Here is a 13,555-nt window from a genome sequence, read left to right as displayed (position 1 = left end):
AACAATGAATTTGCAAAATTAAGAGGATTCAGTAAAATATTAATTTCCAAAATAGATAAATATTACAAAGCATTTTTAGATTCTTTAATGAATCTTTCAAACAGCAAGCCTAAGTCAGGGTTGGATTAGGGGTTTTGTGAGTGGGTAGGCTTGGGCACAGCAATTTTTAATCAACTCACATTAGGAGCCACATGCCAAAGTCTAGGGAGCCCTTACAAGGGCTGGCAAATAGGACTAGTGTAATGGAAGGACCTCACTTATTATAATTGCCAGGGAGCCACTCGTGACAGAACCAGAAGTCAGTGGAAACAGCAATGGGAGTACCAATGGCAACCCTAAGCAAATAGCAGATTTTCTCCCTATCTATGCTCATATAATGAAACTTTGTGTTGGCTCACAGGACATACTAATAAATATAGATATGGGAAAGTAAAACTCTACATAAGTAAATTATCTTTGAAGAAATTGTTTGCTTAGCAAATGTCTATGAAATGTCACAAATTTTCCAAGCAAAATTTTAAGTAATGAAGTTTTACAGAGTCTAAATGCTTAGTTTATAACATAGGTGTCATACTTTGGCAGCACAAGAGTTTCTCCTTCAGCAGATATGAGCATCATCACAGCAGGGGGGCCAATTTCTTGTTTCCATATCAATAATTGTTTTATATTTTCAAAAATTTTCACAAGATGAGGCTGCAGATCAGAAACAAATGTCAATAACATTGTAAAATTCTGACTTGGTTGGGAAATAATATTGCTGAGCAGAGGATAATGGTATTACCTGTACAGACTCAGGATTTCTGCTCTCAGATAAAATATCAAGAAGTTCATCATTGCTAAGAAAGTAAAATCTTGGGAAGACCATTCTTTTAAGTTCAAGATAGTCCTGTCCAGATCCAAAAGAAATACAGTTCAGATATGAATTACATCACCATTTGAGCCTACATTTACATACAAAAGTCATGGTATTAAAGTTGCAGTATACATAGTAGTATCAGTCAAAATAACAGCCGGTGCTCAACGAAAGCTATACTTAAATTGCTAAAAAAAATTTAAAAAACCAGAACTAAAGCAATTTAAAACAAAAACAAAAATAAAAAATCCTACTCTTACATACATGCACACACACGTACTACTGATCATTAATAAAACACTGTATTTTAGTATTAGCAGCATTGCTTTCCCATGCTTCCAACTTTCTGTTCTTATTTTCCTATCCTCTTAGAGAATAAATTGTCATTTCAGCAGATCATCTCACATTCTACTGCACAGAAGAAAATTCCTGTATTTCCACCTTTACCCACAACTTGGCTCCATTCATACCAATCTTAACTCTTTTCCATCTTTTCAGAGGAAGAGAAATCCATTCACTTATGCACGTAAGCTATCCTTGTTTTATTTACTACTCTCCTGTATTGTCAATTTCTTCTTTGCAACAAGCTTCCATCTTAAATTCTCTCATTAAATATGTATATAAGAAACTGCCTTTATTCTTTTCTAGCTACTGCCTATTTTTCCACCTTCTCTCCACTGCACGATGTTCTTAAAAAGATAATTTCTAAACTCAAAATCTTTATTTACTCATCTCTCATGCATTCTCATGCTCTACCATCCAGCCCCCATTGTTACCAAACTTTTCAGTCTTCAGGTTACACGATATTTTCATAGCATTTGGCTCTACTGACTCTGCCCTTCATATTTGACTTCTGGGGTTTTGCCCTGCTGTTTTTTTTCATCCCTCAGCCCCTCTAATCAATTGCCTTCAAGATCCCTCTTCGTCCCCTATACTTTAATGTTCACATATCTGAGTTCCATTCTCATCACTCTTCCTATCTATTATGCTCTTCTTGAGCTATTTGATACATACTCGCTTGTTCCTTGGCTCAGATCACTTCCCTCTGCCACAGATCTACATACCAATTCCTGATTCAAGATGTTCACTTGATTGTCCCTGAAGTATCAGATTTACAATATGCACAAAACTTACTTGTTTCCACATGAGCATCCTCCTCCTCTAATCCCTATTTCTATAGTATGATCAATTATCTTCCACTTTATTGGCCAAGCAAGAAATCTAGGCACAATCCTGGACCTCTTTTATCCTCTAATTACCTATCTGAAGCTCCTGGCTCTACCACCTTTCATCCTCATCACGGTCTTCCTTTAGTCTCCCACTATTGCTAGTCTTTGAACTGGTTTCTTTAAGTCTAAATCTAAATATATACTCCCAGTCTAAATATATACTCTTTGCTTCCTTCCAGGGAGATAAAGCTAAATTAAATTATTTTATTCTCCCACTTAAAATTCTTTAGTGGCTACTCAATAAAGTCAAAATTCAATGTGATATTCAGGCCCTTCATCACCTATTCCCTGCTTCCCTGGAGAATCTCATCTTCTACACTTTTCCATTTGCAACCTATGTTCCATTTCATCATTTATACCACCTTATTTATAACTCCAGAGCATACCATAGTTGTTCATGGCTCCATATCAGTACTTTCCCCCTTGTCTAGGATGCTCTTCCCACATCCTCTCCATACCCCACGACTCTTTAACCTGGCTAACTCATACACTTCTTTCAAGACCCAGGTCAGTTATCATTTTCCCCAGGCTGGATTAATTTCTCTTCTTTGATACAGTCATACCATCCAACCTATCATAGCATACATCACATAGTAATATCTCTTTACTTTTTTGAGTTCTGTATTAGCAGGGAATATGTCTTTTATCTTTGTAGTCCCAGCATCTAGCAGCAGTTCCTGGTATGAAGTAGGTACTCAATACATGAATAAATGGAAGATTACTGGTTGGTAATGATGCTTAGTAATAGTTCAAAGATATTCTTGAATAATCAATTGCTTGTTATACTGGTTATTATTGACCAGATCACTTTGAGTGTTGCCCCTTATGACTGCCCAGTTCATGATTTATAAAAAAGCAGAAAGGCTTCCTGGGCAGAGAGCTTTCTACAGGCTGAACTGCCATATGTGGGTATTCTGCGGGAGTAATCACAACCACTGGGACTTACGTTCAACATGGAAGAGAGACGAATGCCTGGGGAAAAAAATCTTGGTTTATGAAGTGAAGTGAGTATGTTCACCACAAATTTCAAATATTAAAACCCAGTGTTTAAAGATATGTATGGCTAGCTGAGAGTTTAATGTTCTGGAAATGTAAAAATATGTGAATCAATAATTTAATTTATACAATCATCAAAATATTCAATTTCAACTTCTGCTGGTTTTATCAACCTAACAATAGTAGTAGTGCTAATATAAATAACATTCATTATTAAGTGCTTTCTTTGTGCCAGCTCTTGCGCTTTCAATTCATTATTCTATTTAGCACAAAGCCCCTCAAGGTAAGTTATCATTATTTCCAGTTTAAAGTTAAGGAAACCTAAGCACTGAAAAATTTGATATTTTGCCTAAGGTCATTTAGATTGGTTTGTCCACTTTTTTTTTTTTTTTTGCTTCTAATAGTATTTTCATTAACCTATATATGGTGAGAGTTTGAAATATTGTTGGTAGCTAGAGTAAAGAAGAAAATCTGCATTGGAATTAGTTTTTGTAGTGCATTACATTACATTTTGTAGATTAAATGATTATCCACTTTAGGTTGCTATAATTTTACCTCAAGATTTTTCTTTATATATTCAAGATGTATATTGCAATTCTGCAGAATTTCAAGGACTCCTGCAGAGGTAGTTATTTGCAAAGCATCCAGTTTGTTGTGTATTTTTGACATTATTTCTTTCCACATGGAAATTACTTGAGAGAAGAGTTTTGCTTCTGCTGGGAGCTGCCTTTAGAAAGAAAATTAGAGATAATTTTATTTTTTGAAGGGACTATAATTAAAATCCATAATCATTTGCCACAGAATATTGTTCAATTTACAAAGTGTATTGATGTTATATTTTTGTTGACCAATCATTAATTAAAGATTTTTTTGAATATCTATTATGTACAAGTGACATACTTGGTAGGGAATACTAGGATAAATAAGATATATACATCCATCATTTAACAAGATTATACTTAGTGAGATAGATAAGATAGATATATACCAAATTTTATATAAAGTAAGTAGAAGTGATCTGTGTTCTAAAAAATGGGTTCTAAAAATCTGTGTTCTAAAACAAAGGGTTACTGAAATTCTAGAAAAGAAATGAGATCTGGGGAGACGTTCTCAGAGAAGAAGCTATTTGATCTGGGTTTTAAAGGAGAAGAGAATTGCAGAGAGGGCATTGGACTTAGGAGCAAAAGTATAAAGGTGTGTTTAAGAAAATCCAAGTTCTATTAGTAATTATATAATACTAGAGGATGAGGAAATGTAAAGCAGGTTCAGCATAAGTATAGAAATTTTCCTTTACAGAATATTATCATTATTTTCTCCCCTTGGAAAGGGGAAGAAAACTCCACACATGGCATGGTAATCCACTGATATACTAATTTGAGTTTTGTTGCTACTGCTGTTGGAGTTGAATGAAGGAAGTATTTCCAGAGGTTCTGTGGTCTAGTTCATTCACTTTCTCTGCTCACGCATATTTCCCACTCCCATCCTACCCTAGCTCCAACCTAAATAAAGCTCCTCATGGCTTGGAGGTTGAGGCAGAGAAGAAATTTAAGGGAAGGCCTTGTAAGAAAAAAATTTTTATTAAGTAATAGTTGATTTACAATCTTGTGTTAGTTTCAGGTGTACAGCAAAGTGAATCAATTATATATATACATATGTCTATTCTTTTTTAGATTCTTTTCCCATAGAGATTATTAAAGAATACTGAGTAGAGTTTCATGTGTTATACAGTAGGTGCTTGTTAGTTATCTACTTTATATATAGTGGTGTATAAATGTTAATCCCAATCTCCTAATTTATCCCTCTCCCCCTTTCACCTTTGGTAACCATAAGTTTGTTTTCTACATCTGTGACTCAATTTCTGTTTTGTAAATGAGTACATTTGTACCATTATTTCAGATTCCACATATAAGTGATATCATATGATATTTGTCTTTCTCTGCCTTACTTCACTTAGTATGATATTCTTTAGGTCCATCCATGTTGCTGCACATGACATTATTTTGTTCTTTTTATGGCTGAGTAATATTCCATTGTATATATGTACCACATCTTTATCCATTTATCTGTTGATGGACCTTTAGGTTTTTTCCATGTCTTGGCTATTGTAAATAGTTCTGCAATAAATACTGGGGTGCATGCATCTCTTTGAATTATGGCTTTCTCTGGATATATGCCCAGAAGTGGGATTACTGGGTCATACGTAGTTCTATTTTTAGTTTTTTAAGGAATCTCCATACTGTTCTCCATAGTGGTTGTACTAATTTACATTCCAACCAGCAGTGTAGGAGGGTTCCCTTTTCTCCACACCCTCTCCAGCATTTATTGTTTGTAGACTTCCTGATGATGGCCATTCTGACTTATGTGAGGTGGTACCTCATTGTAGTTTTGATTTGCATTTCTCTGATAATTAGTGATATTGAGCACATTTTCATGTGCTTTTTGGCCATCTGTATGTCTTTAGAGAAATGTCTATTTAGATTGTCCATCTATTTTATGATTGGGTTGTTTGATTTTTTTTTTTTTTGATATTGATCTGCATGAGCTGCTTGTAAATTCCGGAGATTAATCCTTTTTGGTGCTTTGTTTGCAAATATTTTCTCCCATTCTGTGGGTTGCCTTTTCTTTTGGTTTATTGTTTCCTTTGTTATGCAAAAGCTTTTATATTTAATTAGATCCAATTTGTTTACCTTTGTTTTTATTTTCATTACACTAGGAGGTGGATCAAAAAAGGTAATGCTAAAATTTATGCCAGAGAGTGTTCTGCCTATGCTTTCTTCTAAGAATTTTATACTATCCAGCCTTACATTTAGGTCTTTAATCTATTTTGAGTTTTTGTGTATGGTGTTAGAGAGTGCTCTAGGTTTTTTCTTTTCCATATAGCTGTCCTGTTTTCCCAGCACCACTTATTGAAGAGACTATCTTTTCTTCATTGTATATTCTTGTCTCTGTCAAAGATTAGTTGACCATAGGTGCAAGGGTTTTATCACCGGATTTTCTACACTGTTCCATTGATATATATTTCTATTTTTGTGCCAGTACCATACGTCTTGATTACTGTAGCTTTGTAGTATAGTCTGAACTCAGGGAGCCTGATTCCTCCAGCTCTGTTTTTCTTTCTCAAGATTGCTTTGGCTATTTGTGGTCTTTTGTGTTTCCATACAAATTGTAAAATTTTTGTTCTAGTTGTGTGACAAATGCCATTGGTAATTTGATAGGGATTGCCTTGAATCTGTAGATTGCCTTGGGTAGCACAGTCATTTTGACAATATTGATTCTTCCAATCTAAGAGCATGGTATGTCTCTCCATCTGTTTGTGTCATCTTTAATTTTTTTCAACAGCATCTTATAGTTTTCTGAATATAGGTTTTTTGCCTCCTTAGGTAGGTTTACTCCTAGGTATTTATTCTTTTTATTCTTTTAATTTTATTGTTTTTACAATGGCAAATGGGATTATTTCCTTAATTTCTCTTTCTGATCTTTCATTGTTAGTGTATAGGAGTGCAAGAGCTTTCTGTGTATTAATTTTGTATCCTGTACCTTTACCAAATTCACTGATGAACTCTAGTAGTTTTCTGGTAGCATCTTTAGCACATTTTATGTATAGTATCATACATCATCTGCAGGCAGTAACAGTTTTACTTATTTTCCAATTTGGATTCCTTTTATTTATTCTTCTTCTCTGATTGCTATGACCAGTACTTCCAAAACTATGTTGAATAAAAGTGGAGAGAGTGGACATGCTTGTCTTGTTCCTGATCTCAGTGGAAATGCTTTCAGTTTTTCACAATTGACAACAATGTTAATTGTTGATTTGTCATATATGGCTTTTTATTATCTTCAGGTAGGTTCCCTCTATGCCCACTTTCTGGAGAGTTTTTATCATAAATCGGTGTTGAATTTTGTCAAAAGCTTTTTCTGCATCTACTGAGATGATCATATGGTTTCCATTCTTCAGTTTGTTAACATGGTGTATCACATTGCTTGATTTTCATATATTAACAAATCTTTGCATCCCTGGGATAAATCCCACTTGATTATGGTATATGTTCCTTTTAATGTATTGTTGGATTAGGTTTTCTAGTATTTTGTCAAGGATTTTTGTGTCTATGCTCATTAGTGATATTGGCCTGTAATTTTCTTCTTATACGTTTGTCTGCTTTTGGTATCAGGATGATGGTGGCATTGTCCAACGAGTTTCAGAGTATTCCTTTCTCGCAATCTTTTTGGAAGAGTTTCAAAAGGATAGGTGTTAACTCTTCTCTAAATGTTTGATAGAATTTACCTGTGAAGCCATCTGGCCCTGAACTTTTGTTTGTTGGAAGTTGTTTTGGTTGTTTTTAAAAATACATCTTTATTAGAGTATTATTGTTTTACAATGTTGTGCTAGCTTCTTCTGTACAACAAAGTGACTCAACTATATGTATACATATATCCCCATATCTTCTCCCTCTTGAGCCTCCCTCCCACCCTCCCTATCCCACCCCTCTAGGTACTCACAAAGGACCCAGCTTATCTCCCTGTGTATGCAGCAGCTTCCCACTAGCTATCTATTTTACCTTTGGTAGTATATATATGTCAATACTACTCTCTTACTACGTCCCAGTTTCCCCTTCACCTCGTCCTCTAATGCATTCTCTGCATCTGCATCTTTGTTCCTGCCCTGTTGCTAGGTTCATCAGTAACATTTTTCTTGATTCCATATATATGAATCAGCATACAGTATTTGTTTTTCTCTTTCTGACTTACTTCTCTCTGTATGACAATCTCTAGGTCCATCCACCTCGCTACAAATAACTCAATTTCATTCCTTTTCATGGCTGAGTAATATTCCATTGTGTATATGTACCACATCTTCTTAACCCATTCCTGTGTTGATGGACATTTAGGTTGTTTCTATGTCCTATCTATTGTAAATAGCACTGCAATGAACATTGCGGTACATGTATCTTTTAGAATTTTTTTTTTTCAGGGTATATGCCTAGTAGTGAGGTTGCTGGGTCATAAAGTAGTTCTATTTTTAGTTTTTAAAGGAATCTCCATATGGTTTTCCATAGTGACTGTATCAATTTACATTCCCAACAACAGTTCAGGAGGGTTCCCTTTCCTCCATAGTGTCTCCAGCATTTACTGTCTCTAGATTTTTTGGTGATGGCCATTCTGACTAGTGTGAGGTGATACCTCATTGTGGTTTTCATTTGCATTTCTCTAATGATTAGTGATGTTTAGCATCTTTTCATGTGCCTCTTGGACATCTGTATGTCTTCTTTGGGGAAATGTCGATTTAGGTCTTTTGATTGGATTGTTTATTTTTTTGATATTGAGCTGCATGAGCTCCTTATATATTTTGGAGATAAATCCTTGTCAGTTGCTTCTTTTGTGAATATTTCCTGCCATTCTGAGGGTTGTCTTTTTGTCTTGTTTATGGTTTCATGTGATGTGCAAAAACTTTTTTTTTCAAGGTGATTTTATTTTATTTATTTAGTTTTTAGCTCTTTATTGGAATATAATTACTTTACACTCTTGTACCAGTTTTTGAGGTACACCAAAGTTAATCAGCTGCATTTATACACATATCCCCATATTCCCTCCCTCCAACTCCCCCCCACCCTTTCCATCCCAGGTCTCTAAGGCAGCACTCATCATCCAGTTGATCTTCCTTTGTTGTACGGCAACTTCCAACTAGCTATCTATTTTACAGTTGGTAGTGTAAATATGTCCATGCTACTCTTTCACTTCACCCCAGCTTCCCCTTCGCCTCCCGCACCCCCCCCCAATCTTGTGTCTTCCAGTCCATTCTCTGCACCTGCATCCTTATTCTTGTCCTGTCACTGGGTTCATCAGTACCATTTTTTTTTTTTTTTAGATTGTGTATATATGAGTTAGCATACTGTATTTGTTTTTCTCTTTCTGGCTTACTTCACTCTGTATGACAGACTCTAGGTCTATCCACCTCATTACATATAGCTCCATTTCATTCCTTTTTATAGCTGAGTAATATTCCATTGTATATATGTGCCACTTCTTCTTTATCCATTCTTCTGTTGATGGACATTTAGGTTGCTTCCATGTCCTGGCTATTGTAAAGAGTGCTGCAATAAACATTATGGTACATGATTCTTTTGGGATGATGGTTTTCTCTGGGTATATGCCTAGTAGTGGGACTACTGGGTAATACGGTGGCTCTATTTTTAGTTTTTTAAGGAACCTCCAAACTGTTTTCCATAGTGGCTGTACCAACTTACAGTCCCACCAACAGTGCAGGAGAGTACCTTTTTCTCCATATCCTCTCCAACATTTGTTGTTTCCAGATTTTTTGATGATGGACATTCTGACCAGAGAGAGGTGATACCTCATTGTGGCTTTGACTTTCATTTCTCTGATGATGAGTGATGTTGAGCATCTTTTCATGTGTTTGTTGGCCATCTGTATGGCTTCTTTGGAGAAATGTCTATTTAGGTCTCCCGCCCATTTGTGGATTGGGTTATTTGCTTTTTTGGTGTTAAGCTTCATGAGCTGCTTGTATATTTTGGAGATTAATCCTTTGTCTGTTGCTTCATTGGCAAGTATTTTCTCCCACGCTGAAGGTTGTCTTCTTGTCTTGTTTATGGTTTCTTTCACTGTGCAAAAACTTTTAAGTTTCATGAGGTCCCATTTGTTTATTCTTGCTTTTATTTCCATTATTCTAGGAGGTGGGTCAAAAAGGATCTTGCTTTGATGTATGTCACAGAGTGTTCTGCCCATGTTTCCCTCTAGGAGTTTTATAGTGTCTGGCCTTACATGTAGGTCTTTAATCCATTTGGAGTTTATTTTTGTGTATGGTGTTAGGAAGTATTCTAATTTCATTCTTTTCCATGTTGCTGTCCAATTTTCCCAGCACCACTTATTGAAGAGGCTGTCTTTTTTCCATTGTATATTCGTGCCTCCTTTGTCAAAGATAAGGTGTCCATATGTGCTTGGGCTTACCTCTGAGTTCTCTATTCTGTTCCATTGATATTCCTTTCTATTTTTGTGCCAGTACCATACTTTCTTGATCACTGTGGCCTTGTAGTATAGTTTGAAGTCAGGAAGCCTAATTCCACCAACTCTGTCTTTCCTTCTCAAGATTGCTTTGGCTATTCGGGGTCGTTTGTGTTTCCATACCAAACGTAAGATTTCTTGTTCTGGTTCTGTGAAAAATGCTGTTGGTCGTTTGATAGGGATCGCACTGAATCTGTAGATTGCTTTGGGTCGTACAGTAATTTTCACAATGTTGATTCTTGCAATCCAAGAACATGGTATGTCTCTCCATCTGTTTGTATCATCTTTGATTTCTTTCATCAGTGTCTTATACTTTTCTGCATACAGGTCTTTTGCCTCCTTAGGCAGGTTTATTCCTAGGTATTTTATTCTTTTTGTTGCAATGGTAAATGAGAGTGTTTCCTTAATTTCTCTTTCTGCTCTTCCGCTGTTAGTGTATAGGAATGCAAGAGATTTCTGTGCATTAATTTTGTATCCTGCTACTTTACTAAATTCATTGATTAGTGCTAGCAGTTTTCTGGTAGAGTCTTTAGGGTTTTCTATGTATAATATCATATTATCTGCAAAGAGTGACAATTTTACTTCTTCTTTTCCAATTTGGATTCCTTTTATTTCATTTTCTTCTCTGATTGCTGTGGCTAAAACTTCCAAAACTATGTTGAATAATAATGGTGAGAGTGGACACCCTTGTCTTGTTCCTGTTCTTAGAGCGAATTCTTTCAGTTTTTCCCCATTTAGAATGATGTTGGCTGTTGGTTTCTCATATATGGCTTTTATTATGTTGAGGTAATTTCTTTCTATGCCCATTTTCTGGAGAGTTTTTATCATAAATGGATGTTGACTTTTGTCAAAAGCTTTTTCTGCATCTATTGAGATGATCATATGGTTTTTATCCTTCAATTTGTTGATATGATGTATCACACTAATTGATTTTTGTATATTGAAGAATCCTTGCATTCCAGGGATAAACCCCACTTGATCATGGTGTATGAGTTTTTTAATGTGCTGTTGGATTATGTTAGCTAGTATTTTGTTGAATATTTTTGCATCTATATTCATCAGTGATATTGGCCTGTGATTTTCTTTTTTTGTGACATCTTTGCCTGGTTTTGGTATCAGGGTGATGGTGGCCTTGTAGAATGAGTTTGGGAGTGTGTCTCCTTCTGCTATATTTTGGAAGAGTTTGAGGAGGATAGGTATTAGCTCTTCTCTAAATGTTTGATAGAATTAGCCTGTGAAGCCATCTGGCCCAGGGCTTTTGTTTGTTGAGAGATTTTTAATCACAGTCTCAATTTCCATACTTGTGATTGGTCTCTTCATATTTTCTATTTCTTCCAGGTTCAGTCTTGGAGGATTGTACTTTTCTAAGAATTTATCCATTTCTTCCAGATTATCCAATTTATTGGCATATAGTTGCTTGTAGTAGTCTCTCATGATCTTTTGTATTTCTGTGGTGTCTGTTGTTACTTCTCCTTTTTCATTTCTAATTCTGATGATTTGCATCTTCTCCCTTTTTTCCTAATGAGTCTGGCTAATGGTTTCTCAATTTTGTATATCTTCTCAAAGAACAAGCTTTTAGTTTCATTGATCTTTGCTACTGTTTCCTTCCTTTCTTTTTCATTTATTTCTGATCTGATCTTTATGATTTCTTTCCTTCTGCTCACTTTAGGGTTTCTTTGTTCTTTCTCTAATTGTTTTAGATGTAAGGTTAGGTTGTTTTTTGATATTTTTCTTGTTTCTTAAGGTAGGAATGTATTGCTATAAACTTCCCCCTTAGAACTGCTTTTGCTGCATCCCATAGGTTTGGGGTTGTTGTGTTTTCATTGTCATTTGTTTCTAGATATTTTTTGATTTCCTCTTTGATTTCTTTAATGATTTCTTGGTTATTTAATAGTGTACTGTTTAGCCTCCATGTGTTTGTAATTTTGCAGTGTTTTTCCTGTAATTGATATCTAGTCTCAGGGCATTGTGGTCAGAGAAGATGCTTGACATGATTGCAATTTTCTTGAATTTACCAAGGTTTGATTTTTGACCCAAGATGTGATGTATCCTGGAAAATGTTCCACGTGCACTTGAGAAGAAAGTGTATTCTGTAGCTCTTGGATGGAATGTCCTATAAATATCAATTAAGTTGAGATGGTCTAATGTGTCATTTAAAGCTTGTGTGTCCTTATTTATTTTCTGTTTGGATGATCTGTCCATTGATGTACATGTGGTGTCAAAGTACCCTATTATTATTGTGTTACTGTCGATTTCCCCTTTTACAGCTGTTAGCATTTGCCTTATGTATTGAGATGCTCCTATGTTGGGTTCATAATTATTTACAATTGTTATATCTTCTTGGATTGATCCTTTGATCATTATGTAGTGTCCTTCCTTGTTTCTTGTAATAGTGTTTATTTTAAAGTCTATTTTATCTGATATAAGTATTGCTACTCCAGCTTTCTTTTGACTTCCATTTACATGGAATATCTTTTTCCATCCCCTCACTTTCAATCTGTATGTGTCCCTAGATCTGAAGTGGATCTCTTGTAGACAGCATATATACGGGTTTCGTTTTTGTGTCTACGTAGCCTGTCTCTGCCTTTTGGTTGGAGCATTTAATCCATTTACATTTAAGGTAATTATCAATATGTATGTTGTTATTGCCATTTTCTTAATTGTTTTGGATTTGCTTTTGTAAGTTTCTTTCTTCTCTTCCTCCTTTGTTCTCTTCTCTTGTGATTTGATGACTACCTTTATTGTTGTGTTTGCTTTGCTTTTATATATATATATTGTGTGTGTGTGTGTGTGTGTGTGTGTGTGTGTGTGTATCTATTGCAGTTTTGTGGTTGCAGGCTTTGATATAGCAGTCTCTCTCTATATATATACATTGGTCTTTTAACTTCCAATGCTTTTTCAATATCCTGTTTTTATACTCTCCCCTTTTCGTGGTTGTTGGTTTTGATATCATGTTTGTGTGTGAATGATTTCTTATCTTTACTTTATGTTTGCCTTTACTGGTGAACTTTCCCATTTGTAATTTTCTTGATTCTAGTTGTGGCCATTTCCTTTCCTCCTAGAGAAGTTCCTTTAGGATTTATTGTAAGCCTGGTTTGGTGGTGCTGAATTTTCTTAGGTTTGCTTGTAAAACTTTTGATTTCTTCATTGAATCTGAATGAGAGCCATGCTGGCTAGAGTATTCTTGATTGTAGGTTTTTCCCTTTCATCACTTTAAATATACCATGCCACTCCCTTCTGGACTGAAGAATTTCTGCTGAAAATTCAGCTGATAACCTTACGGGGGTTCCCTTGTATATTATTTGTTGCTTTTATTTTTTTTTTCTGTGCCATGCAGCTTGTGGAATCTTATTTCCCCAACCAGGGATTGAACCCTTGCCCTTGGCAGTGAAAGCACAGGCTCCTAACCATAGGACTTCTAGGAAATTCCCTGTATTTAATTTTTGTCAGTTTTATTGAT

The 13,555-nt window shown here is 35.4% G+C and overlaps 1 protein-coding gene across 1 annotated transcript in view; it reads right to left on the bottom strand.

Moving 5' to 3' along the window:
- The window catches only part of DNAH14 (dynein axonemal heavy chain 14), a 537,201-nt gene that overhangs the window by 334,821 nt on the left and 188,825 nt on the right, over positions 1-13,555 (bottom strand). Inside the window, exons 22-24 of the mRNA XM_057727198.1 lie at positions 3,634-3,805; positions 782-886; positions 575-693 (exon numbers count right to left, since the gene is read on the bottom strand). Coding sequence (XP_057583181.1) covers positions 575-693; positions 782-886; positions 3,634-3,805 — 396 coding nt within the window. The remainder of the gene's footprint in view (positions 1-574; positions 694-781; positions 887-3,633; positions 3,806-13,555) is intronic.

Source organism: Hippopotamus amphibius, chromosome 3 (assembly GCF_030028045.1).
Source record: "Hippopotamus amphibius kiboko isolate mHipAmp2 chromosome 3, mHipAmp2.hap2, whole genome shotgun sequence".
Taxonomy (NCBI): domain Eukaryota; kingdom Metazoa; phylum Chordata; class Mammalia; order Artiodactyla; family Hippopotamidae; genus Hippopotamus; species Hippopotamus amphibius.
The sequence above is the reverse complement of the archived record's forward strand: the minus strand, read 5'-3'. Positions and strand labels throughout refer to the sequence as shown.